At 46.3% G+C, this 27395-nt stretch overlaps 1 protein-coding gene across 1 annotated transcript in view; it reads left to right on the top strand.

Moving 5' to 3' along the window:
- LOC100663851 (cytokine receptor like factor 2) overlaps window positions 1-27188 on the top strand; it is a 42069-nt gene extending 14881 nt beyond the window's left edge. Inside the window, exons 2-8 of the mRNA XM_064277863.1 lie at window positions 4516-4624; window positions 11344-11522; window positions 13428-13561; window positions 17048-17210; window positions 20237-20345; window positions 23544-23628; window positions 26440-27188. Of these exons, the coding sequence (XP_064133933.1) occupies window positions 4516-4624; window positions 11344-11522; window positions 13428-13561; window positions 17048-17210; window positions 20237-20345; window positions 23544-23628; window positions 26440-26706 (1046 nt within the window). The 3' untranslated portion in view covers window positions 26707-27188. The remainder of the gene's footprint in view (window positions 1-4515; window positions 4625-11343; window positions 11523-13427; window positions 13562-17047; window positions 17211-20236; window positions 20346-23543; window positions 23629-26439) is intronic.
- Window positions 27189-27395: the final 207 nt, after the last annotated feature.

The following is a 27395-nucleotide window of genomic DNA, read 5'->3' as shown; positions in this document are numbered from 1 at the left end:
CCTATCCCTTTTTGCCTTCTCATCTCGCCTCTGGACAGGAGCTGCCTATGTCATCTCGTGTACCTACTTGAACTAAGAAGCACACTCTTCATGAGTATCAAGATGCCTTTTAATGGTTCCTCAGTATATGAGTGTGTCCTATTTAACTCCACAAGGTTGTGCATTGAGGAATTTTTTATATTATGGATAAAGAGATGATGAGTACACTCAACAGAAATCTTTATACACTGCTCTGCTGGTTTGGGATAATTTCCCACGTGTATTTCTATTGATTTCTCCATATGGGCGATTTTTTTCCCGCAGAAACTTTTGACAATAAGTTGTAGACATGATGCCCATGTAGATAAGAACATGCTCTTAGGTAACCACATCATAATGATCAAAATTGGAAAATTCACACTGGTGGGATGTTACTATCTAATCTACAGGCTCTATTTGAATGTTACCAGTTGTCCTACCAACATCCACTCCAAAAAAAAGCAGTCCAGTCCAAATCCAACCCAGCTTTCCAGTTGCTTTAATCTCCCTGAACCTGGAACAATGTCTCAGGCTGTCTTTATTTTTCACGACCTTCTCCATTTTGAAGAGTTGTTAGTCGTTCTTAGGTGCTCTCGAGTTGGACGACAGAATGAAACACTGCCTGGCCTTACACAATGGTTGAGCCCATTTTTGCAGCCACTGTGTCAGCCCATCTTGTTAAGGGTCTTCTTCTTTTTCGCTGACCCTGTACTTTACCAAGCATGATGTCCTTCTCCAGGGACTGATCTTTCCTGACGACATGTCCAAAGTATATGAGACAAAGTCTCGCCATTCTTGCTTCTAAAGAGCACTCTGGTTGTACTTCTTCCAAGACAGATTTGTTCATTCTTCTGATCATCCATGGTATATTCAATATTCTTTTGCCAACATCATAATTCAAGGCTTCCATTCTTCTTCGGTCTTCCTTAGTCACTGTCCAGCTTTTACATGTGTATGAGGTGATTGAAAACATCATTTTGAAGGGTACAGGCTAGTCACCTTGTGGAATGTCCCTCCATTTAGGGTTGTCTGATGTCTTCCATGGTTAGGTCCCAGTTAGGCATTTTTGGCACGGATACTTTGGCGTGAGCATCACAGAAGCCATGGTGTGTGCTTCTTGGCACATTCTTTAAGAAGGACCATGGTGTCTCTTTGTCCCAATTCTGAGGATGGACACTTGGATCACTTGATTCCAATGGCATTTATCAGCTGTCTCCACATTCAAGTTAGTACTTTCCACTGTGTAATTACCAAATACCAAAATTACGGTATTGTGTGGACTTATTTCGGATCATGTAAACACCCTGTTTCCATACTTTTACCTACCAGTTTTAGCACTCACTGATGATTCTTGCCTGAAAAAGATATGACCCTGGTGACTGTGATATGGTGATTTTCTATCATTCCTTCTAACGTATTCGTTCACATTCTACTGTAAGGAAAAGCTTTCCTTTTCATTCATTGATGTTGATGTTCACTTATATTAGTATGAATTATATTATACATAATAATACATATTATATATTGCTATATTCATTTATTCATGTATTATTAGTACAGGCAGTCCCCAACTTATGAGGTATTTGACTTATAGCAAACTGCACTTACGACCATCCTTTTTTTGTGTACACCTTATTGTTAGTAATAGGTTGCAGCACATAGTTGCGGATGTTATCCTCAGATGTTCACTCGCAGATACTCAGTTTTATGATTCAGTGTTCAAAACAATGCCAGATTTATAAAGATACTGATAATAAAAGGCAATAATAATGAAAACTAAAAAAAAAAAATAGGTATTTGACCTATGCCAGGACCATGTTATGATGGAGTTGTCAGAATGGAACCCCATTGTAAGTTGGGAACTTCCTGTATGTAATACAGTGTAATGTGATGTAATCACCCTCCTTAATGTAATGTAATGTAGATATTATATATAGATATATATATATATATATATATATATATATATATATATATATATATATATATATAGGTAGATAGATAGGAGCTCTGGTAGCATACGAGTTAAACTGCTCAGAAGCTCATCGAAAAATCAGTGGTTTGAACCCACCAGTCGCTCCATGGGAGAAAGATGTGACAGTCTGCTTCTGTAAAGATTACAGCCTCAGAAATCCTATGGGGTAGTTCTACTCTGTCCTGTAGGGTCACTATGAGCTGGAATCCACTCGGAGGCAACAGGTTTGGTTTGGTAGATAGCTAGATAATAGATGTAGAGGCAGATAGATCATATGTTATCATATTATAATACCCACTCCTGTCAAGTTGATTCCAACTTATAGTGACCCCATAGAGTTTCCAAGGCTGTAAATCTCTATGCAAGCAGACTCCCATATCTTCTGTGCAGCCACAGGTAGTGTCGAACCATTGACCTTTCAGTTAACAGCCGGGCAGTTATTATAATAGATAATACATAAAGCCAAACCAAACCTATTGCCATCGAGTTGATTCCAACTCATAGCAAGGCTGTAAGACAGAGTAGAACTGCCCCCTAGGGCTTCTGAGGAGTGGCTGATGAATTTGAACTGCCGATCTTTTGGTTAGCAGTCAAATGCTTAGCCACTGCACCACCAGGGTCTCAGATAATATATAAATAACAAATAATATATAATTTCATATATGATCATACATGTGTACGTATGTATCTATCTATCTACCCATCAGTCTAAAGGAGACCTAGTGGCACAAGGGTTAAGTGCCTGGCTACTAATCAAGAGGTTGTTGGTTCAAACCCACCAAGTGGATCTGTGGGAGAAAAACCCGGCGATCTGCTTCTATAAAGATTATAACCTAGGAAACCTTATGGGGCAGTTCTGCTTTGACATATGGCATTGCTGTGAGCCAGAACTGACTCAACGGCATCTAAAAAGAACATCTATCTGTCTGTCTGTCTGTCTATCTGTCCATCTATCCGTCTGTCTATGTAACCATCCACCCGTCTGCCTACCTACCTCTTGATACCTCCAGTTTCAAACCAACGCCACAGGGTGCATCTAGCCTTCCATCTTTGCATATCTCCACCTTCCTCCTCAGCGAACAAGAAACCTGGCCCCCGTTTTCCACAATGCAGTTACATGTGGGTTCAGCCCTACCACACACACATTAACTAACTTCAGAATTGCTCACCCAGACCTCTGCAATTAAAAAAAGTAACCTGACTAACTAGTCACCCAGCTCTCAAAGCAAAGATCGAAGAACTGGTGCGTCCTTGAGCTTTTCCTCACGTTGCCATGTGTGGTGTTCCGGATAAGTCAGTGAGGTTGGTTGATGGGGGATGGACCCCAAGGCTTCTTATCTGCCCACAAATCTGTGTCACTGGGCATACAGTTGGCTCTCACTGTCCAATTGCATTAATGGGTGGCCTTTAAGAGTCATTGTCGAGTTGATTCCAACTCATGGCGACCCCATGTGGATCAGAGCAGAACTGTGCTCCACAGGGTTTTCAATGGCTTTGATCTTTTGGAAGTAGATAAGCAGGCCTTTCTTCCAAGGCACCTCTGGGCAGACTTGAACCTCCAACCTTTCGGTTAGCAGCCCAGTGCTTACTTGCTTGACCCACCGGAAGACTCCCAATGTGTGGTCATAACCCATTGCAAAAACAAGAAGAAGGGCAGCCATGATCTTGCTCTCTCTCTGGGCAAATGGGCTTCATGACCAACCTTTGTATATCACACAGCTTTTAGCTCATTTGTGAAAATCTTGTTTTTTTTTTTTTTGCCCCCTTAGAACACTGTACCATTCTTTTTTTTTTAATTGTACTTTAGATGAAGGTTTGCAGAACGAACTAATTTCTCATCGAACAGTTAGTACACACATTGTTCTATGACTTTGGTTAACAACCCCATGACATGTCAAAACTCTCCCTTCTCGACCTTGGGCTCCCTATTACCAGCTTTCCTGTCCCCTCCTGCCTTCTAGTCCTTGTCCCAGGGCTGGTGTGCCCCTTTAGTCTCATTTTGTTTTATGTGCCTGTCTGATATTTGGCTGAAGGGTGAACCTCAGGAGTAACCTCATTACTGAGCTGAAAGGGTGTCCGGGGGCCATACTCTTAGGGTCTCTCCAGTCTCTGTCAGGCCAGTAAGTCTGGTCTTTTTTTGTGAGTTAGAATTTTGTTCTACATTTTTCTCCAGCTCTGTCTGGGACCATCTATGTGATCCCTGTCAGAGTGGTCAGTGATGGTAGCCGGGCACCATCTAGTTGTACTGGACTCAGTCTGGTGGAGGCTGGGGTAGATGTGGTCCATTAGTCCTTTGGACTAATCTTTCCCTTGTATCTTTAATTTTCTTCGTTCCTCCTTGCTCCTGAAGGGGTGAGACCAGGGGAGTATCCTAGATGGCTGCTCACAGGCTTTTAAGATCCCAGACACTACCAAGGTAAAATGTGTACCATTCTTAATGTAGGAATACGGCCACCATGTTTCAGATTTCAAGCTGAGTTCAGCATTGCCGCAAAGTATAATCTTTTTTTGTCTCTTTTTAGACCCAGAAGAAGCCGTGCAGCTTCAGATAATCAACTTTAATTTTGAAACCGTATGGGTTACGTGGAATGCAAGCGAATACCCTGGGACTAATTTGACTTTCTCCTACAAGTAAGTGCCCTTGGGCAGGGAATCTGATGCCTTCTGCTAAAACATCTCTTCTTCTGAGATGTCAGAGGCTAGGAAGTCGGGGAAGTCAAGACGAGAACCAAAACATGCAGGTCTGAGTGTGTGCTCTCTATTCTGACCTCAGCCCACGCCACAATCACAGTTCTCTAAACTTCGGAGCCGAGTGATGACTGAGTCACACTTGAAAACACTTAGATTCTTACCAGGACATTCACAGAGTGCCTACTTCACCCAGCGCCACCTGGGACATCTCAGCAGCTGCCCTTTCTCATTGCTCTGCAGCCTCGAAACCTTATCTGATACGTGGCCGCGCCAAAGATTCCTGCTCTAAAACTTTCATGTCAGATGTTACGGGTCGAATTGTGGATTGAAATCCTAACCTCTGTACTTGTAAACGGAGCACTGGTGGCACAGTTGGTGAAGAGCTCGGCTACTAACCAAAAGGTCGGCAGTTCGAATCCACCAACTGCTCCTTGGAAACCCCATGGGGCAGTTCTACTCTGTCCTATAGGGTCGCTATGAGTCGGAATCGACTCGACAGCACTGGGTTTGGTTTTTCGGTTGGGTTATATTACGTCATATTACACATTACAATATATAATATGTTTTGTTATATTATGGGGTCACTGTAAGTCGGAATCTACTCGATGACAACTAACAACAGTGTCAAATTATAATAACTATAGCACAATAAGGAGCCCTGGAGGTGCAATGGTTAAGCGCTCAGCTGCTAACCAAAAGGTCGAGGTTCAAATCTACCTGCCGCTCTTTGGGAGAAAGATATGGCAATCTGCTTCCATAAAGATTGACAGCTTCAGAAACCCCGTGGGGCGGCTCTGTTCTGTTCTGTAGGGTCACTGTGAGTCAGAATAGACTCGACAGCAAGGGGCTTGGGTTTTGTTTTGGTACCTATGACCCCGTATGGAAATCTGGGTTTTCTTTTGTTAGGTTCATGAGCCCATGCCACAGTAGGGTAGGTCCTAGAACAAATAAATTCTGAGTTGTGTTTTATAAAAAGAGCAGAAAACACACCCACACAACTACACACACACCCACACACACCACATGCACACACGCACACACGCATGCACACAGAGGGAGACGACAGCCGACTTGTGAAGACCCTCTATAAACCAAGGAATCAAGGAACACCTGGGGCTACCGACAAGGGCGGACCCTCCCCTGGAGCCGATGCCCCAATGTGGATTTTAGCCTCCAGAACTGTGAGACAGTAAATTCCTGCTCTGCAAAGCCACAGCCTTTGGTACGTTTTGTGTTATGGCAGCGCTAGGAGCCCTGATGGCACAGTGGTTAAGAGCTCAGGCTGCTAACCAAAAGGTTGGCAGTTCGAATCCACTGGCAGCTCCTTGGAAAACCCCTGGGGCAGTTCTACTCTGTCTTATAGGGTCGCTATGAGTCAGAGCTGACTTGATGGCACCTAATAACAACAAGTTACTACCATGTCAGGTTTCTAGGGGCCAGCTTCCAGCAGCATGGCTCTCTGACATGGGCTTGTTTGTTTTGCCATATGCACCCAAGGGAGCCCTGGTGGCACAGTGGTTAAGTGCTCGGGTGCTAACCGAAAGGTTAGCGGTTCTAACTCCCAAGCCGCTCGGCAGAAGAAAGATGTGACAATCTGTTTCTGTAAAGATTACAGCCTTGGGAGGGCTGGGGACCATAGTCTTGGGGAACACCTACCTCAATTGGCATAACGTAGTTTTTAAATAAAATGTTCTACATTCTACTTTGGTGAGTAGTGTCTGGGGTCTTAAAAGTCTGTGAGCAACCATCTAGGATACTCCACTGGTCTCAGTCCTTCAGGAGCAAGGGAGAATGCAGAAAACTAAAGACACAAGGGAAAGATTAGTGCAAAGGACTAAGGGGCCACATCTACCATGGCCTCCACCAGACCAAGTCCAGTACAACTGGATGGTGCCCGGCTACCACCACTGACTGCTCTGACAGGGATCACAACAGAGGGTCCCGGCCAGAGCTGGAGAAAAATGTAGAACAAAATTCTAACTCAAAAAGAAAGACCAGACTTGCTGGTCTGACAGAGACTGGAGAAACCCTGAGAGTATGGCCCCCAGACACCCTTTTAGTTCAGTAGAGTCACTCCTGAGGTTCACCCTTCAGCCAAAGATTAGACAGGCCCATAAAACAAAACGAGACTAGACACACCAGGCCAGGGGCAAGGACTAGAAGGCAGGAGGGGACAGGAAAGCTGGTAATAGGGACCCCAAGGTTGAGAACGGAGAGTGTTGACAGGTTGCGCGGTTGCCAAGCAGTGTAACAAAACAATATGTATATTGATTGTTTAACGAGAAACTAATTTGCTCTGTAAACCTTCATCTAAGGCACTATTAAAAACAAACAAAAAGATTAAACCCTTGGAAACCCTATGGGGCAGTTCTACTCTGTCCTATGGGGTCACTATAAGCCAGAATCAAGTGCAACGACTTTGTTTTTGTGTTTTTTTTTTTTTGCACCCATCAGCCTGAGAATAAATGTGGGAGGAAGGTTTTTTCCAGTGATATCAATCTGAATTCTGGTCACGGGGGTGGGGGTGGGGGTGGGGGTGGGAGAAGGGCACAAAGTATGGCTCATTCTCTGAGGTTTGATAGCACAGGAGATAAACGGAAAGGCCACAGAAGAGGGAATTTTTTTTTTTTATTGTGTTTTAACAGAAAGTTTACAAATCAAGTCAGTCTCTCATACAAGAAGTTATACACACCTTGCTGTGTCCTCCTAGCTGCTCTCCGCCTAGTGAGACAGCACACTCCTCCTCTCCACCCTGTATCCCCATATCCACTCAGCCAGCTCCTGTCCCCCTCGGCCTTCTCATCTCCCCTCCAGACAGGAGCTGCCCACATAGTCTCATGTGTCTACTTGATCCAAGAACCTCACTCCTCACCAGTATCATTTTCTATCTTATAGTCCAGTCCAATCCGTGTCTGAAGGGTTGGCTTCTGGAATGGTTCCTGTCCTGGGCCAACAAAAGGTCTGGGGGCCATGACCACCAGGGTCCTTCTAGTCCCAGTCAGACCATTAAGTCTGGTCTTTTTATGAGAACTTGGGGGTCTGCATCTCACTTTTCTCCTGCTCCCTCAGGGGTTCTCTGCTGTGTTCCCTGTCAGGGCAGTCATCGGTTGTAGCCAGGAACCATCTAGTTCTTCTGGTCTCAGGATGATGTAGTCTCTGGTTCATGTGGCCCTTTCTGTCTCCTGGGCTCATATTTACCTTGTGTCTTTGGTGTTGGAAGAGAGAAATTCTAAGATGAACTGATTTGGGAAATAAGACCCATGACACAGAGAAGTACCAGGTTTTCCAAGGGGTCACACAGAGAAGTCAGTTGAGTTTTCTGAATCTCAGTGGCCTCATGTGTAAAAAACATCATTGTTGTTGAGTTGACCCTGATTCATGGCAGCCCCGTGTGTTACAGGGTAGAATTGCGCTCCTTGGGGTTTTGGTTGGCTGTGAGTTTTTGGAAGCAGATTCCCAGGACTTTCCTCTGCCTCTGGGTGGGTTCGAGCTGCGAGCCTTTAGGTTAGTAGTTGTGTGCGAACCGTTGATGTCACCCGATGGGAATCCTCCATCCAGTCACCCCTGGGGTTTGTGGTCTTAGTGAGGGATTGTGAGTTTGTTTCCTGCTGGATACTCTCCTTCTTAGTGTTGCAAGAATGTTGAAGAGCAGTACCCAGCATGGTGCATCTATGACGAAGCACCTCTTCAAATCTGGGGCTTGGCTTCTCCTCAGGTGAAACGGTACCTGTGCGTGTTTCCCAGGGCTCCGTAACAGGTGACTACAAACCAGGTGCCTTATGGTTCTTCCTGGGTTGTGCAAGGGATTAAAGCCCTCGGCTGCTAACCAAAAGGCCAGCAGTTCAAACCCACCAGCCGCTTTGTGGGAGAAAGACATGGTGACAGTCTGCTTCTGTAAAGATTTACAGCCTTCCCGCTACTGACCACTCTGACCAGGACCACAGTAATAGGTCATGGACAGTATGGGAAAGAAATGTAGACCAAAGTTCAAACTCATAAATAAGACCAGACTTACCGGTCTGTCTCACAGGGACTGGTGGAGCCCCCAAGACTACAGCTCTTAGACACCCTTCAAACTAGTAGCTAAAATCTCTCCCAGAGATCACATTATAACCATACAATAGACAAGACTATAAAGTGAACAGTAACACCAGTAAGGAATGGAGTTCTCAGAACAATCATGGATATGAGACCTAACGGGCTGCATTTGCCCAAAAGCAGAATTCAGAAGGACGGTAGAGGCAGGAAAGCCAGGTGAATGGACACAGGGGGCCCAGGGAGGAAGCGGGGAGAGTGCTGACACATTCAGAGGTGTGTAGCCAACGTCAAGAAACGAGAAGCGTCTAAACTGTTGATCGCGAAACTAATTTGCTCTGTAAACTTTCACCTAAACCACAATAAAATGTAAAAAAAAAAAAGATTTACAGCCTTGAAAACCCTCTAGGGGAGTTCTCCTCTGTCCCGTAGGGTTGCTGTGAGTTGGAATTGAATGCACAGCAGTGGGTTTGGTTTAGGTTTGTCCGTTTGTTTGTTTTCTCTGGTACAAAGGGTTACAAGCTTGAATGCTGACGGAAAGGTTGGAGGTTTGAGTCCACCCAGTGGTATCTCAGAAGAGAGGCCTGGCAATCTACTTTCAAAAAACCAACCGTTGACAAGGTCCTGGAAGCTCCATAGACACAGCCAAACTCCCTGAGGGACTAATTGCCGGGCTGAGGGCTGTGGGGACCGTGGTCTCGGGGAACATCTAGCTCAACTGGCGTAACAGAGTTTATAAAGAACCTGTTCTCCATTCTACTTTGGTGAGTAGGTTCTGGGGCCTTAAAAGCCTGTGAGTGGCCCTAGGATACTCTACTCGTCTCACTCCTTCGGGAGAAGGAAGAATGAAGAAAACTAAAGATACAAGGAAAAGATTAGCCCAAAGGACTAAGGGACCAATATCTACCACGGCCTCCACCAGAATGAGTCCAGCACAACTAGATGGTACCCGGCTACCACCCCTGACTGCTCTGACAGGGATCACATAGAGGGTCCCAGACAGAGCTGGAGAAAAATGTAGAACAAAACTCTAACTCAAAAAGAAAGACCAAACTTGCTGGCCTGACAGAGACTGGAGAAACCCTGAGAGTATGGCCCCCAACACGCTTTCAGACCAGCAATAAAGTCACTCCTGAGGTTCACCCTTCAGCCAAAGATTACACAGGCCCATAAAACAAAACGAGACAAAAGGTACATACCAGCCCTGGGACAAGGACGAGAAGGCAGGAGGGGACAGGAAAGCTGGTAATGGGGAACCCAAGGTGGAGGAGGGAGAGTGTTGACGTGTTGTGGGGTTGGTAACCAATGTCACAAAACAATATGTGTACTAACTGTTTAATGAGAAACTAGTTTGTTCTGTAACCCTTCGTCTAAAGTACAATAATGAAAAAAAATCAGCCATTGAAAATCCTATGCAGCACAGTTCTACCCTGACACCCAGGGGTGCCATGGGTAGGAGCCGACTGGTGTGCTTTACAACGACAGAAATGGCTGCTCTCACACTTCTGGGGCCACGAGCCCAAAATCAAGGTATTAGCAGGATCACGCTCTGTCTGGAGACTCTAGGGAAGAACGCTTCTTTGGCTCTTCCAGTTTCTGGTTGTCGCCAGCAATCCTTGGTATCCCTTGGCTTGTGGCCGCATCACTCCGATCTCTGTGTCTGCCTTCACAAGGCTGTCTTTCTTGGATTTCTAGTGCTGCTATAACAGAAATACCACAAGTGGATGGCTTTAACAAGAAAGAAATGTATTCTCTCACAGTCTAGAGATTCCAAGTCCAAATTCAGGGCTCTAGCTCCAGTGGAAGGCTTTCTCTCTCTGTCGGCTCTGGGGAAAGATCCTTGTCATCAATCTTCCCCTAGACTGAGCGCCTCTCAGAGCAGGGACCCCGAGTCCAAAGGACCCTCTCTGCTCCTGGCTCTTCTTTCTTGGTGGTATGAGGTCCCAATGTCTCTCTGCTCACTTGTCTCTTTTATATCTCAAGAGAGATTGGCTTAAGACATTACCTAATCTTGTAGACCTCATCAATATAACTGCCATTAATCTACCTCATTCATATCATAGTGATGGGATTTACAAAATACAGGAAAATCACATAAAATGGTGGACAATCACACAATACTGGGACTCAAGGCCCAGCTAAGTTGACAGATATTTGGGGGGGACACAATTCAATCCATGACACCGTCTTACCTGTATTTGTGTCTTCTCCTCTTTTATAAGGATGCCCGCCCATCACTGGATTTAGGCTCCTCCCCCCCAAAATCCGAGACAATCTCCTCTCAAGATCCTTCATTTAATTCCATATGTAAAGACCCATTTTTGCAGACAAGTTCCCATTCACAGGTTCTGGGCATTAGGGAAGTGGACATATCTTTTGAGGGGCCCCCATTCAGCTATCTCTATGGGAGTGTTTTGAGGGCTTTAAGCATCTGAGAGAAGGGACCCTTTTTCTGTGTGGAAAGGTCTCTCTGTGGCTATAAGGGAGGGCTCTTGGAGAAAGGAAGGAGGGCATCCGATCTCATCTGTGACAGGGGTTTGGAGAGAGAGAATGGGCAGGGAACCTGTTAAGACGGTGTTTTCAAGATGGCCCTTGGCTAAACGGTCCTCTTTCTTTAAGCACAGATTCAGAGGTGCTACCATGAGCCAATGTCACAACTACACTCTTGACCAAGGCTACACCTCAGGCTGCGTCTTGGAGGTGGAGCCAGACGAGGACGGCACTAGAGATGTTATACTCGAGCTCTCTCTCTGCAACAAAACCCGTGTCCTTCTGAATTACAGTGTGTGGATCAGCGAATACCGTGAGTACTGAGCGAGGAGCTGTCTGCTCACCCCAGGGAAGCTGAGTCTGGGAGCACTCCCTCCCTGAGCCCAAGAGGGAAGAGATGGACCTTTCCAGGAGGTCCCTCTTGACACACGCCGGGCATGGATGTGTCTCCATTGACCGGGGGATCTTGGTTGTCCAGTGATGGAGACCAGGTGACTGTGTGAAGGCTGTGATTTGAAAAATAGCACCCTCTCCCAAACCCCACAGAGAGAGAAACACCCTATTACCCCCAGCCCATATCTATCCTTTTCTTTTGAAGTGCCCTTCAGAGCTGGAGTCAACCTCCAGAGGTCCCTCCGTGGTGCAAACATTTTATGTTCAACTTACTTTGGGCATCTTCTCAGGAGTGGCCAGTCCCTGGAGAAGGACATCATGCTGGGCAAAGTAGAGGGCCAGGGAAAAAGAAGAAAACCCTCAACAAGATGGATTGACACAGTGGCTGCAACAATGGGCTCAAGCATAACAACGATAGTGAGGATGGTGCAGGACGGGGCAGTGTTTCACTCTGTTGTGCATGGGGTCGCTATGAGTCAGAACAGACTTAACGGCACCTAACTACAACTATCCTAAGCGTTGGCGGTTTAAACCCACCCAGTGCCACCGCTGAAGAAAGATCTGGGGATCGGCTCCTGTAAAGATCACAGCTAAGAAAATCCTATGGAGCAGTAATATTTGATGGCAATGGATTTTTTTGGTCAGTCTTGAGTGAGGAAAAACTGCACACATGCATTAAATTCTCTACGATATTTACTCATCATTTTAGAACTCTGTAAAGCAGAGGTTCTTTTTTGAGGCGGAGGGGCCACAGATTCCCTTCAGAGTCTGATGGAAGCTATAGACCCCTCCTTAATAAATCACTCATAGGTGCCCAGGTACAGGAGTGTTTCACGCAGTTTGACAGAGTCTCTTCCATTATACGCCTACAGATCTTTGAATTCCTGGCTAAAAACTTTCACTCTTAAGATAATGAGAAGCCTGTGCGTGACACAAAGGGTTAGTGTGCTCAGCTGCTAACTGAAAGGTTGGAGTTTGAAGTCCATCCTGAGGTCCCTCAAGCAGAAAGGCTTGGTGATCTACTTCTGAAAAATCAGCCATTGAAAACCCTGTGGAGCCCAGTTCTACTCTGACACACACGGGGCCGCCATGTGTTGGAATCGACTCAATGGCCGCTGGTTGGTTAAAGGTAATAAAGAGAAGTAAACCGAAAATTCCTCCAAGGTAGTAAGGATGCCCCTTAAAGGAAGGGTTGATGCAGGCAGAAGAAAGTGTCGTTGCTCTTAGTCGCTCTCGAGCCAGCTCTGACTCATGACGACTCCACGCACAACAGAACAAAACACTGGCTGGTCCTGTGCCAGCCTCACGATCATGGGTATGCCCCGTTGTGGTAGCGATTAAAGAAAGTGTGTCTACGCAAATACGACACTGGTTTTCAAGAGGTGACATGTTTATCTGTCAAGGAGGTGATGGTTCTATTGCTTTTCCTTGTTGTTGTTGTTAGTTGATTCCGGCTCATAGCGACCCTATGCACAACAGAACGAAACACTGCCTGGTCCTGCGCCATCCTCACAATCGTTGTTATGTTTGAGCCTGTTCTTGCAGCCAGTGTGTCAACCCATCTCATTGAGGGTCTTCCTCTTTTTCGCTGACCCTCTTCTTTACCAAGCATGATATCTTTCTCCAGGGACTGGTCCCTCCTGATAACATGTTCAAAGTATGTGAGACCAAGTCTCATCATTCTCGCTTGTAAGGAGCATTCTGGTTGTACTTCCTCCAAGACAGATTTGTATGTTCTTTTGGCAGTCCATGGTATATTCAATATCCTTCGCCTACACCGTAATTCAAAGGTGTCATTTCTTCTTTGGTCTTCCTCCCTTCTTAGTGAAACCCAGCTCTCCGAAAGACTTGACCTTCCTGTGGCGACAGGAGACAGTCACTGTCAGGTGTTCCAACCTTTCCTACAACGGTCTCCTATATCAAATCCAATACAAGAGCAACTTTGATTCCGAGTGGGAGGTGAGTGCTGCGGTGTGCTTTCAGGGATGAGGAGTTCATGCCTGTCATGGATTGGTATCGTGTCCCCCCAAATACATGTCATAAATCCTAAGCCCTACACCTGACATTGTAATTCCATTTGGAAATAGGTTCTTTGTTTTGCTAATGAGATAGTATTAGTGTAGGGTGTATCTTAAGTCAATCTCTTCTGAGATATAAAAGGAGCAGATTAGGCACCAAGCTGAAAAACCAAATCCATTCCTATTGAGTTGATTCTGACTCTTAGTGACCCTATAGGACGGGGTAGAGCTGCCCCACAGGGTTTCCAAGGAGCGGCTGGTGGATTCGAGCTGCCGACCTTTTGGTTAGCAGCCGAGCTCTAGATTAGGCACAGAGAGAAGCAAACACAGATGGGGAAAGGTAGATGACACATGGCGATCACCAAGGTACGCCGATAAGAACATTACAGAAGCTAGACAAAGACCTCCCCCTAGAGCCGACAGAGAGAGAAAGCCTTCCCCTACTGGACGGTGAGAGAATGAAGTTCTGTTCCTTAAAGCCATTCACTTGCCATTTCTATGGCTGCAGCACTCGACAACTAAGACAGAGAGTACCCCACCTTGTCCTTGTGGGGTTCCGTATTTCCCCCCAAACCCCCTTTCCCCTCTCTCTGGACCCCACTGCACTCCATTCCATCTTTCCATCAAGATCAATACCTAATCCCACTTGACTATGGCAACAGAGAAACACCACCTAAGTAAGAACCAACAAGACTATGTATACAGAGCTTGGCTGTAACAAGACCAACATCACTTGTGTTCAGCAGAATTTCAAAGACAGGGTTTTCTGAGGGAACAAAGGGAAGGCTTCCTGTATGCCCTGAACGGACGCTGTTGCCATGGGGAAGCTAGAAGTGGGCTAACTGGAAGTGGGGCATTTTATGTTATTGGTTAAAAAAAAAAAAAACATTGCTTTTGAGTCAATTCTGACTCATAGCGACCCTATGGGACAGAGTAGAATTGCCCCACAGGGTTACTAAGGAGCAGCTAGTGGATTCGAACTGCCAACCTTTTGGTTAGCAGCCGTAGTTCTTAGCCACTGTGCCACTAGGGCTTCTATGTTATTGGTTAGGGGAGCGAATTTGACTTTCATTGGCTGGACTTACATTGGAAGGGGGGATAAGAATTAAGTGAGTGTCAGCTACTAATCAAGGAGACCTGATGGTGCAGTGGTTAAAGCTCTTAACCAGAAGGTTGGTGGTTCGAACTCACCAGCAGCTCTGCGGGAGGGAGATGTGACTGTCTGCTTCCATAGAGATTTACAGCCTTGGAAACCCTACGTGGCAGTTCTACTCCGTCCTATAGGGTCCCTGTGAGTTGGAAAAGACTTGATAGCAACGGGTCAGTTATAAATCAGGCCTTGGCCATTTCGGGCTCATTGTTACAGAGATCGTTGCTTGCTTTCCTAGGCTGACTGCTGCAGGCTGCGAGTCAGTTGTATTTTTGTATATGTTCTAGCCATTGTCCGATTGTTCATTCAATCACTCACAGCTTTTCCCTGTCCCCACCTGTGTCAGTTCCCTAGAGCTGTTGTACCAGAAATACCACCAGTGGATAAAAACAGAAATTTATTTTCTCATAATTCAGGAGGCAAGAAGTCCAAATTCATGGTGTGGCTTTAGGGAGAGGTCCTTCTTTGTCTATTTCAGCTTCGAACCCTTTGCCATCAAGTAGATTCCGACTCATAGCAACCCTATAGGACAGAGTAGAACTGCCCCATAGGGCTTCCAAGGAGTGACTGGTGGCTTAAACTGCCAACCTTTTAGTTAGCAGTTGAGCTGTTAACCACTGAGCCACCAATCCTTGGAGTTTCTGGACTTGTAGATAAATCTTCCTCTGTTCTCAAATAGAATCTCTGTGTCTCTGTGTCTAATCTGTTCTTCTTCTAACTCAGAAGTGATTAGATTTAGAACCCACCTCCCCCCCCGCCATGATCTAATTAGTGTAAGAAGATGCTATTTCCAAACGACAGGATTATAACCACGGGTATGGGCGTTAGGTTTCCAACACATATTTTGCGGGGTGCACAATTCAACCCATAACACCCTCCCATTGGGAAATCACTCCCTGCAACAGATGCCTCCTTTGTGTTTTAGACACAGAGGAACAAGCTTGAGATTTGAGCGTGTGAGCAGATCAATGGAAAACTGAATTTTATGTCACTGTTAACACCTTGGGTGTCGCGTAGTTCAGTCGACAACTGATCATGGAAATGAAGCAAAGCTAGGGAATATCTTGCCCTGTTGTGCGTGGGGTCGTCAAAATCAGCGCAGACTCTATTGCGGCTAACGGCTAACGACAACATGGGTGAATATTTAGACAAGAGAAAACGCATACGATGAAACATTGCATTAAAAAAGACACACAGTTGCAGGGAAAATATAACCCCATTTTCATTATGAGTACTTCTGGGAGGAAATAGATAACATCAACTTGCCCATGGTGCCCATGTCTTGGAGCTAAAACAAGATTTTTTTTTTTAGATAACGTTTTCCTGTGTTTTGGGTGAAAGTTTGTACAGCAGATTTGGTCCCCATTTAACAATTACTACATACATTGTGCAGGGAGGTTGGTTACGTTTTTACAATGTGCTAACATTCTCACTGATGTAGTTCTGGATATTTCTTTTCCAGTAATCTGGTTACCCTGCCCCCTTACTTTCTCATCTTTGCTTTAGAGTAATTGAGCCCTGGTGGCTCAGTGCTTAAGACCTTGGCTGCTAACCAAAAGGGTCGCAGTTTGAATTCACCAGCCGCTCCTTGGAAATTCTATGGGCAAGTTCTACTCTGTCCTATAGGGTCACTGTGAGTTGGAATCAACTAGATGGCAATAGGTTTCATTTTTTTTATCTCATATGGATTTTTTTTTTTTTTTAAGGAGCACAGTATTCACAGGTGATAGTCTTTATTTTATGAGCCAATCTGTTATTTAGCTAAAAGGTTACCTCAGGGAGTAGTTTTGGTTCAAAGTTTAGAGTATCTTGGGGTGGTAGCCTTGGGGAGTCCTCTAGTCTAAACTGTTCCAGTAAGTCTGGACTTTTTAAGAATTTGAGTTCTGCTCCACACTTCAATAAGAAAGTTTTTTTTTTTTTTTAATGGTTCCCCTTTTGTCTTGAATGTTTTCTAAGGTCTCAGAAATAAAGGTGTTACTTTTATAATTGTAACAAACCATTTGTTTTCCTAAAAGGAAGTACTTGTCTCTAAGTCATTCTTCAAAAGCAGTTATTTGTTATAAAGGATTCTCAGGGTGGAGGAGAGGAGGGGGTCGAGGTGCTTCATCGATGTGTTTTCGCTGAAGAGATGTGAAGGTGGGGATGAAGGAAGGATGGGAAACAGCGGAACGTGAATGTCTGTACCACTAATGCCCGCAGTAAGAGCCTTGTGGATTCCTGGTGCTAAGATAAGAAGGCTAGATCATGACACCCCTCACATGTCTATTTTTTCTGCAGTCTACGGAGCGGAGAACCTGCAGCATTGCAATAGAAAACTTGGATACTGATAAATGCTACTATTTCCGCGCCAGAGTGAAAACCATGGAGTCCAGATATGGCCCAGAGACGTACCCCAGTGACTGGTCGGAAGTGACCCAGTGGCAGGGGGGAGAGCAGAAAGGTGATGTTTGTTACACAGCCGTGTCTCGCACCTTTGTGGCGAGGGCAGGCAGGGGTGGGGGCACCAGTAGACGACAAGTGAAAACCGTGAATGATCTTGGTACCAAAGGTGAATCTGAAAGTGATTCCTCTCAGTGTTTCTCTCTGCAGGCAGCCTTCCTCACTGACGTAATTATATATATATTTTTTACTTCTAGGAACACAGCAACAAAATAACAAGTATCATTTACTAAAAGCCTGATTTGGACCTGCTGCTATATAGATTAGCTCTTATCATCTTTGAAACAAGCCTTCAATGCTGTTACAGTAGTATGATTTTGTTGACGATAAAATTAAGTGAGGTAAAGTGATTTGTCCAAAGATACACAGTTAGTTAGTTGTCAAGCTGGGCTTTAGACTCCAGTCTATGTGCCTTTCCATCCATGATAGAAACCATGTAATTATATACAGAATGGATGGGTGGCTGGATGGGTGGATGGGTGGGTGGATGAGTAAATAGGTGGCTGGAGGGTGGTTGGGTGGCTGAATGGATAGGTGAAAAAATGGATGAATGGATGGGTAGGTAGAGGATGAATGGGTGAATGGGTGGTTGGATGGGTAGGTGAAAGAATGATTGGATAGATGGATGGATGGATGGGTGGCTAGATGGATGAATAAATGGGTAGCTGGAGGGTGTGTGTGTGGAGGAGTAGGTGAAAAATAGATAGATGGGTAGGTGGATGGATGGGTGGGTAGATAGATGAGTAAATGAATGGCTGAATGAGTAGGTAGATGAAAGGATGGATGGGCAGATGAACGTATGAGAGGATGGATGGATGGGTAGGTGAAAGAATGGATGGATGCATAGATGGGTGGATGGATGGATGAGTAAATGGGTGGCTGGATGGGTGGGTGGCTTGATAAGTAGGTAAAAAAAATGGATGGATGGATAGGTGGATGGATAGATGGGTTGGTGGTTAGGTGAAAGACCGTGTGAGTGGATAGATCGTGGATAGGTAGGTGAGTATGTGGATGGGTGAAGGGACAGATGGATAGAAGCACAGGTAGGTGGATGAGTGGGTGGCTGGTTGTGTGTATAAACAGATGGTGCATTTCCAAAAAGGGAGGAGAGGAGAGAGAAGAAACAGAACTCAGAGTTTTACACCAAGGGAAGGTAGAGATCTATCTGTCCCTTCGTTCAAACTTCTGTCACCATATCTCAAGCCATGGCTGGACAATGATGAGTGGAGGAGAAAGGCGGGAACAGAACCACACCAAGAAGAGCTTTCTGAGCAGGATAAAGCCATTGGGAGCAAAGTGCCACAATGCTCAGGTGCTGTTAAGAAAGATTGCCCACTCACAGGGTGGAGGAGGATGCCAGGGATAGCTCCAGGCTCTGCCTTGAGCAGACAGCAGAGCTTCCCCCAGGGAATGACCAAAGAAAAGAGGGCTTGGTGGGGAAGCAGTGCCATTTTGGATAAATTTACCCTGAAGTTCCTGGAGGACGTCGATGCTGAGACGTCCAACGAACAACTCAACATGTACCTGAAAATGAACGATGCACTTGGGTTGGGCCCCTGCAAACAGGATGATGTATGGCATCCTTAGGTTCAGTTCTTTGAGTGAAGGGTCATGCTTCACTCATCTCCCTGTTCCTGGGACCCAACACAGGCTTGGCTGACCTTCAGCAGGTCACCAACTGATGCCGGTCCCATGAGTGAACCGTCAGCTTCAAAGGCTTTTTGGTGTAGTTTAATATGGTGCTAAGGTGCACACTTCATTTAATCTCTTGCAAATCAGTGTGCCTCTCCAGCCCACGTCTATTGCTTTTACCAGCTCAAATATATGCTATCAGTAAGGAGCTCAGAGACAGGAGGGAGGAAATGAATCCATCAGATAAAGGCATTGACTGTCTTGAGGGCGGGCAGCAAGTCATAGCACCGTGGCTCATCTGGTGTTTGGATACAGAGCCCACATCATCCCCAGGGGAAACTGAGGGACGGCCTTCTTGGAAAAAGCCAACGGTTACCCTGTCTTCAAGGGAACCCCCTGTTCAAAATGAACAATGAAATCAGTGACTTTCACAATATGGATACCTGCTGCTTGGCTATCTTCCATATTGTGCAAGGCGTCCCTGGGTGTGCAAACCATGAACCCTTTTGGGGTGAGCGACACTCCTCTCCTCCAGCCTGCCATCCTTCACGTGTCTTCAGTGGATGTCCCTATGCCCAAGCAACACCCTAGTAGGCTTTTAGCCAGAGAACAGAGGAGAAGTCAGGGTCCTAAAATCTCTCTCCACCACCAACACCCCTTTTCTCCCTTGGCCATAGTCGGTTCCCTGGGCAGTGAGTTGAGCCAACACCATCTTGTGGGGATGCCAACGCAGCGTGTGCCTGTCTGTAGACTCAATCAGTCTCCCTTTCCAAGATATTACCCACACACAACCTCTACCAGATTGAGTTCGGCACAACTAAATGTTGCCTGGCTACCACCACTGACTGCTCTAACAGGGATCACAATAGAGGGTCCTGGACAAAACTGGAGAAAAATGTAGAACAAAATTCTAACTCACACAAAAAAAGACCAGACTTACTGGCCTAATGAAGATTGGAGAAACCTGAGAGTACCGCCCCCGGACACCCTTTTAGCTCAGTAGTGAAGGCAGTTCTGAGGCTCACCCTTCAGCCAAAGATTAGACAGGCCCATAAAACGAGACTAAAGGGGCACACCAGCCCAGGGGCAAGGACTAGAAGGCAGGAGGGGACAGGAAAGCTGGTAACAGGGAACCCAAGGTAGAGAAGGGGAGAGTGTTGACATGTCATGGGGCTGGCAACCAGTATTAGAAAAGAATATATGTACTAACTGTTTAATGAGAAGCTGGTTTGTTCTGTAAACCTTCATCTAAAATACAATTTGAAAAAAAAAAAAAGATATTTCCACAGCCATGAAGTTTTGCTGATGGTGGCATTCATAAATGAAAACAACGGGGGTAGGATGAGTTCCAATACCAGGTTGAAACCTGACAGTGGCCATCCTGTTTTGTTTCAGATACGTGCCTGCAGGAGGAAACGTCCTTCCCAAGGTTTGTCTTGATCGCTATTCTGGTGACCCTCCTCACTGTGTGTGTTCTTCTTCTGTTCCTGTGGAAACGGCAGAGGTAAGGATCCCTCTGCGGGCCTCCTAAGGACGAGGGCAGACGGCTTGGCTTACAACATGTCCATGAAGTTGGAAGAAAGACCAGTTGCCTGGTGGGGTGGTTCAGCTGAGTCTCACGCCCCATCACTGCCCACTTTGTTGCCAATGGCCAATGAAAGCTGAGAGGCAGATAATGTTAACCCATTGCCATCGAGTCGATTCCGACTCATAGCGACCCTTCAGGACAGAGTAGAACTGGCCCATACGGTTTCCAAGGAGTGGCTTAGATGGGTGGATGGGTGCATAAATGGATGGATGGGTAGGTGGATGGGTGCATAGATGGATGGACGGGTAGGTGGTTGGGTGCATAGATGGATGGACGGGTAGGTGGATGGGTGCATAGATGGATGGATGGGTAGGTGGATGGGTGCATAGATGGATGGATGGGTAGGTGGTTGGGTGCATAGATGGATGGACGGGTAGGTGGATGGGTGCATAGATGGATGGATGGGTAGGTGGATGGGTGCATAGATGGATGGACGGGTAGGTGGATGGGTGCATAGATGGATGGACAGGTAGGTGGATGGGTGCATAGATGGATGGATGGGTAGGTGGATGGGTGCATAGATGGATGAGTAAATGGGTGGCTGAATGCGTAGGTTTGAAAGGAGGGATGGATGGATGGACAGTGGGTGGATTCTAATTGGAGACCTTTTGGCCTGAGCTCTTAACCGCTGAGCCACCAGGGTTTTCAGATAATGCTAAAGACACAGGGATATTGGGAATATTATTTCAGAAAGGGTCTTGTGGACGCAGTAAAACGTATGTGTGTCGAGCATCTGCTAGAAGGCTAAACCAGTTGCCGTCGGGTCGACCCTGACCATGGTGACCCCTTGTATGTCAGAGCAGGGCTGGGCTCCATAGGGTTTTCGATGGATGATTTTTCTTCTGAGGACCCACTGGGTGGACTCAATCCTCCAACCTTTTGGTTACAGCTGAGCATGCTCACCGTTGACCCCACCCGGGGACTCCTGCTAGAGGATTAAACCAAACCAAACTCGTTGCCCTCGAGCTGCTTCCGACTCACGGCGACCATATAGGAGAAAGTAGGACTGCTCCATCGGGTTCCCAAGGAGCGGCTGGTGGATTTGAACTGCTGACTGACTGGTTAGCAGCCGAGCTCTTAACCACTGTGCCACCAGGGTTCCTCTAGAGGGTTAGCGTGTTTCAGACACAGAGCCTGACTCAGCTTCGTCCTTCCTACCCTCATTCTCTGCATGTAACAGGAGATAAAAATACATTTTAATTTTGATTGAGATCAATTACAGCGGGCAATTTGGCGAAGGTGGAAAATAGAGTTGTATAAGAAAAACCTCTCAGGTTTTGTCTGTACATTTATAGACAAAAAAACAAAACAAAACAAAAAACCAATACTCTTTGAGGCCATAAGAGAACTTTTCAAAAATATTGAATAGTTTCCTTTCTTTTTTTTTTTTTTTACCTTCCTTATGACATTTTAATCATCATGATTTCCATTTCTGGAGCCCCTGGTGGCACAGTGGTTAAGAGCTCAGGCTGCTAACCAAAAGGTCAGCAGTTGGAATCTACCAGCCGCTCCCTGGAAACCCTACGGGGCAGTTCTACTGTGTCCTATAGGGTCGCTATGAGTCGGAATCGACTTGATGACAACAGGTTTGTGTTTTGGCGTTGTTTCCATTTCTGTTTAAGCCTAAGTGAAGCCTAAGCTCTTGGCTGTTTACGACATTGGGAGCTGTTCATGTCCTGTGTTGCTGGTGCCATCTTTGTTTCTTGGGATCAGGTTTCCATAGCAACAAGCTGAGTGACAAGGAGAGAAAGACAGACCTCCATTTGAGAGGAATCACGTTGGGTCTGAGCTGGGCTGAGTTAGCCAACTTCCAGTGTTTCCTGGCATAGTTTCATACAGTGTAGGGTTAGTGCTGCCTTCATTTAATCTCTCGCAGATCAGGCAAGCTTCTTCAGTCCACTTCCATCTCTTTAATCAGCCCAAATGCTGCTCAGCCAGGGAGGAAATAAGGTAATCAGATAAGACGGTTGGCTGCCAGGAGGCCAAGCTGTCAGGTGCAGCATCTGCTAACGAGTCCGGTGTTTGAATGCGAAAGTCATCCACTGGGGGAAACTGAGGGACAGTCTTCTTGGAAAAACCCAACACTTGCTCTATCTTCAAGGGAACACCCTGTTCAAAATGAACAGTGAACAGTGAAATCAATGCATTGCCCAAGGAGCCCCTGGACGGCGCACAGGGTGAACACGCTCGGCTGCTAAATGACAGGTTGGAGGTTCGAGTCCACCCAGCAGTGCCTCAGAAGAAAGGCCTGGCAATCTACTGAAAAGTCAGCCATTGAAAACCCCATGGAGCACAGTTCTACTCTGACACACCTGGGGCCAACAAGAGTCAGAGTTGACTCAATGGAATCTGGTTTTTGGGACTCCCTGGACAGTGCCGGAAACCCTGGTGGCGTAGTGGTTAAGTGCTATGGCTGCTAACCAAAGGGTCGGCAGTTCGAATCCACCAGGCGCTCCTTGGAAACTCAATGGGGCAGTTCTACTCTGTCCTATAGGGTCGCTATGAGTTGGAATCGACTCGACGGCACTGGGTTTGGTTTGGTTTGGACAGTGCCTGGTGGTGCCCTGGTGAAGAGCCCAGCTGCTCACCAAAAGGTCAGCAGTTCAAATGCACCAGCTGCTCCTTGGAAACCCTATGGGGCAGTTCTACTCTGTCCTATAGGGTTGCTATGAGTTGGAATCCAGTCAACACAATGAGCTTTTTTTGGACAGTGCAAACGTTTAACATGCTCGGCTGCTAGCTGAAAGATTGGAGGTTTGAGTCCACCCAGAGGTGCCTCAGAAGAAAAGTGTGGTGACCTACCCCTAAAAATCCCATGACGCACAGTTCTACTCTGGAATCTACTCCACGGTAACTGGTTTACACTGTACGAAGAACGTGGCTGTGTGTCCCAGAGAGCACAGTGAAGCAGGGGCACCAGTGGATGTCAAGAGCCTGGGGACGGTGTGGGAGCATTGAGGGGAGCAACCACCCTGAACTTGGGGTCCGGGTGCTGCGTCGCTGGGAAGCAGGTCTGTAATGTCCTCACCCCTCTTGGGGTCTGTGCACCACAATGGGTCCAGAGCCATGTTGGGGCGCCAGCCTGTCTGGCCAGACTCTCCATGCCCATTTCAGAGTGAAGAATCTCCTCATGCCCAGCGTGCCAGACCCAAAATTCACCTTTCCCGGGCTTTTTGAGGACCACAGAGGGAACTTCCAGGTAACAGTGATCTTGCTTTGTCTTCTCTTCTCTCAACTCAGGAGGCTTGCTTGTTATTATTGTGGTTAGTTGCTGTCAAGCAGACGGCAACTACAAACTAAAAAATCAACACATGTAATTACACACATAACATCATATATACATATATTACATTCTCCACCCTCCATCCTGTCTCCACCCTCCATCTTGTGTCCATCCTTCATCTTGTCCCACTCTCCATCCCATCTCCACCCTCCACCTTGCCTGCACAAACATAGCACACACATAACATCATATATATGTTACATTCTCCACCCTCATTCTTGTCTCCACCCTCCATCTTATCTCCAACCTCCATCTTATCTCCAACCTTCATCTTGTCTCCACCCCCATCTTGTCTCCACCCTCCATCTTATCTCCACTCTCCATCTCTTATCTCCAACCTTCATCTTGTCTCCACCCTCCATCCTCCATTTTGTCTCCACCCTCCATCTTGTTTTCTGCCTCCACCCTCTGTCCAGCCTCCACCTTGCATCTTGTCTCCACCCTCCATCCTCCATCTTGTCCCTGCCTTCCATCTTGTTTTCAACCTCCATTCTCCATCTTGTCTTTTCCCTCTATCTTCGTTGATTATACCTGGTTATTCAGTTGCTTATGGTGAAGCAATAGTGGTTCAGTGGTAGAATTCTCTTCTTCCATGTAGGAGACCCAGGTTCAATTCCCAGCCAATGCACCTGATGTGCTGCCTCCACCCCTCGGTCGGTGGAGGCTTGCTTGTTGCTATGATGTGAACAGGTTTTAGCTGAGGTACAGACTAAGACTAGGAAGAAAGGCCTGCATTCTGCTTGTGGAGATCAGCCAACAATAAACCCTATAAATCACAGTAGTCTGATTCACGACCAGTCACGGGAATGGCACAGGACTGGGCAGCGTTTTGTTCTGTTGTGCCCGGAGTTGCCGTGAGTTGGGATCAACTGACAGCAGCTAACCGCAACAGCAAACATGGTGTACACTTTGTGGAAAGTTACTGAAGAAGGGGGCTTTTCTGCTCCAACGGGAATAGCCTTCCCAAGGGAGTCTGCCTCATCCCCAAGGATGTTTGCTGGCAACCCTCTGAGGAAAGGGGCAGTACTGGACACTTGGCCAGCTTGTAACAAGTCCAGGGGTGCTTTTCCGTGGGGTGATTTTGTTTTTCTAAATATAAATTTACTATAAATTTTAGAATTTATGGTTTTTAAAATAAAATTAAAATATACTATACACTTGATTTTACAGTCCTTACATCCTCTTTTTGCTATGTGTGCATACCTGGTCACAGTCTTGAGGCAACCTACAAGAATTGAATGCCATTGTGATCTGACGGTAAAGTTCCCTATAGAACGTGCTACTTTTTACAAAATTCATAACCTAGCTTCCCTAACTTGGTAGAGAAACTTGGTTTACTCATTTACTCATTTTATCTTGGAAGTATTTTATTTTTACATAGTTTATTTTGTTTTTTCTTGTTTCTAAGAATATAGACAGGAGAACATAAGCCAATTTAACATTTTCTACACGTACAGTACAGTGACCTTGATGACATTCATTGAGTTGTGCATCCATTCTGACCCTCCTTTTCTGAGTTGCTCCTCCCCATTAACATAAACTCACTGCCCCCCAAGTTTCCTATCTAACGTTTTGAGTTGCTGTTGTCAATTTGTCCCTATGTAGGTAGATCTTAAAAGAGCACAGTGCTCGAGGCAGACTTTTTTTTCCTAGTTAAGCTAAACTATTGTTTGGTTTTAAGAAGACTTCAGGTTTAAGGTTTAAAGATTATCTCAGGGCAATGGTTTCAGGGGTTCATCCAACCTCCACATCTCCAGAAAGTCCAGATTCCATGAGAATTTGTATTTTACTTTAGGAGTAATTTTAAATACATAGTTGCTTAGCTGGGGTCCTCAAAAATACAGCTACGCAATGACAATGACTCAACAAGGGCAACCTGAATCCTCTTCTTAACCAAATACCTGCATGACTGGATTGAATGTGTTAGCATTGTGCTGTTGGTTGTCAATGAGTTAGCTTTGACTCTTGGCCACCCCGTGCACAACAGAAGGAAACGTTCTCCGGTCCTGCACCATCTTCATGATCCTTGGTCTGCCTGAGTCCATTGTGGTGACCAGTGTGTATTCTGAGTGACGTCCAACCTAGGGGCTCGTATTACCAGCGCTATATTACTGTTCTGTTGTGACCTGTAGGGTTTTCATTGGCTGATTTTCAGAAGTAAATCACCAGTCCTTTCTTCCTAGTCTGAGTCTGAAAGGTCTGCTGAAACCTGCCCACCACGGGTGACCCTGCTGGTATTTGAAATACTGGTGGCCTAGCTTCCAGCCTCACAGCAACATGAAAGCCACCACAGTGTGACAGACTGACAGAGGGGTGGTGGTATTAGCATTAGGGTAGATTTAATCAAAAAGTCCCTGAGTGGCACAAATGGCTAAGTGTTCAGCTACAACTGAAAGTTTGGCGGTTCAAAAACACCTAGAGGTGCCTTGCAAGAAAGGCCTGGTGATCTGTGGGACACCGTTCTACTCTGACACACATGAGGGTCGCTGTGGGTCGGGATCAACTTCACGGCAACTGGTTTACCTTTAATCACTCACTGAGTCTATGCTTGGAAAATGGAGATTTAGAACTTTTTTTTTTTAATTAGAACAGAAGAATATATCAAAATTTTGCATGCACTAAAAAAAAAAAGTGCTAGGGGTTCGTGTTTGGGGCATGCATTGCGGTAAGACACACTGCTGTTTGGTGTGTTCACGGGATTTAAGCCAGAATGTTCCATCCCTGCAGGAGTGGATCAAGTTCACTGAGAACGTGGCCCCTGTGAATAAGGTGGAGAATGAAGAGGAGGACTGTGCCCTGGAGGAGGTGCCCGTGGTCCAGCTGGTCAAGGTCAAGGTGGAGGCACCCATGACAGGCCCATTGTGCCCACAGATGCAGATGGGAGAGGCCCTGGGTCCTGGCCTGCATCCTCTTCGGCCCCCCCAACACAGTGATATGGTCACCCTGGGTGGCTTTTCATTTGTGGTAGATGACGATGCATACTTGATGCTATGAGAGAGTGCCCCCTCCAGAGCCAAAAGCAGGGTCAACGTTGGTGGTAAAGGACCAAAGGAGATGCCCCAGCGGTCAGCACCATCCAGGACCCATGATGCTGCTGTCTGGGGCACTGAAGACCCCCACTGCCAGACCAAAGGGCTCCCTGGGTCCAGTTTTATTCCCAGGACATTTCCATTCCAGGGTTTGACGGTGGGGCCATTGTAGGTGGAAGACCTCATTGGTTTGGGGGTTCCTTGCTCTCAGATTGCACCTCCTCCTGTCTGGTGCTGTCCACAAAAATCTTGAAGAAGGACAGCCAGGGTGCATGGAGACCACCTTCTTATGTGCACACAAACGACACAAAAAAAACCCAGGGCTGTCGAGGTGCACACAGGGACCATCATTTCTGTCACCAAGTGCATCGATGGGTAGTTTCTTGGACTTTTTGTTCCATGGGATAAATAGACAGATGATAGATGGATGGATGGTGGATGGGTGGATGGATGGTGGGTGGGTGGATGGATGGAGGGATGAATGGAGGGATGGAGGGATGGGTGGATGGGGGTGGAGGGATGGCGGGATGGGTGGATGGATGGAGGGTTGGAGGGATGAATGGAGGGATGGAGGGATGGGTAGGTGGAGGGATGGAGGGATGGGTGGATGGATGGAGGGATGAATGGAGGGATGGAGGGATGGGTGGATGGATG

This window comes from Loxodonta africana, chromosome X (assembly GCF_030014295.1).
Source record: "Loxodonta africana isolate mLoxAfr1 chromosome X, mLoxAfr1.hap2, whole genome shotgun sequence".
Lineage (NCBI taxonomy): Eukaryota > Metazoa > Chordata > Mammalia > Proboscidea > Elephantidae > Loxodonta > Loxodonta africana.
This window is presented reverse-complemented; position numbering and strand designations above follow the sequence as displayed.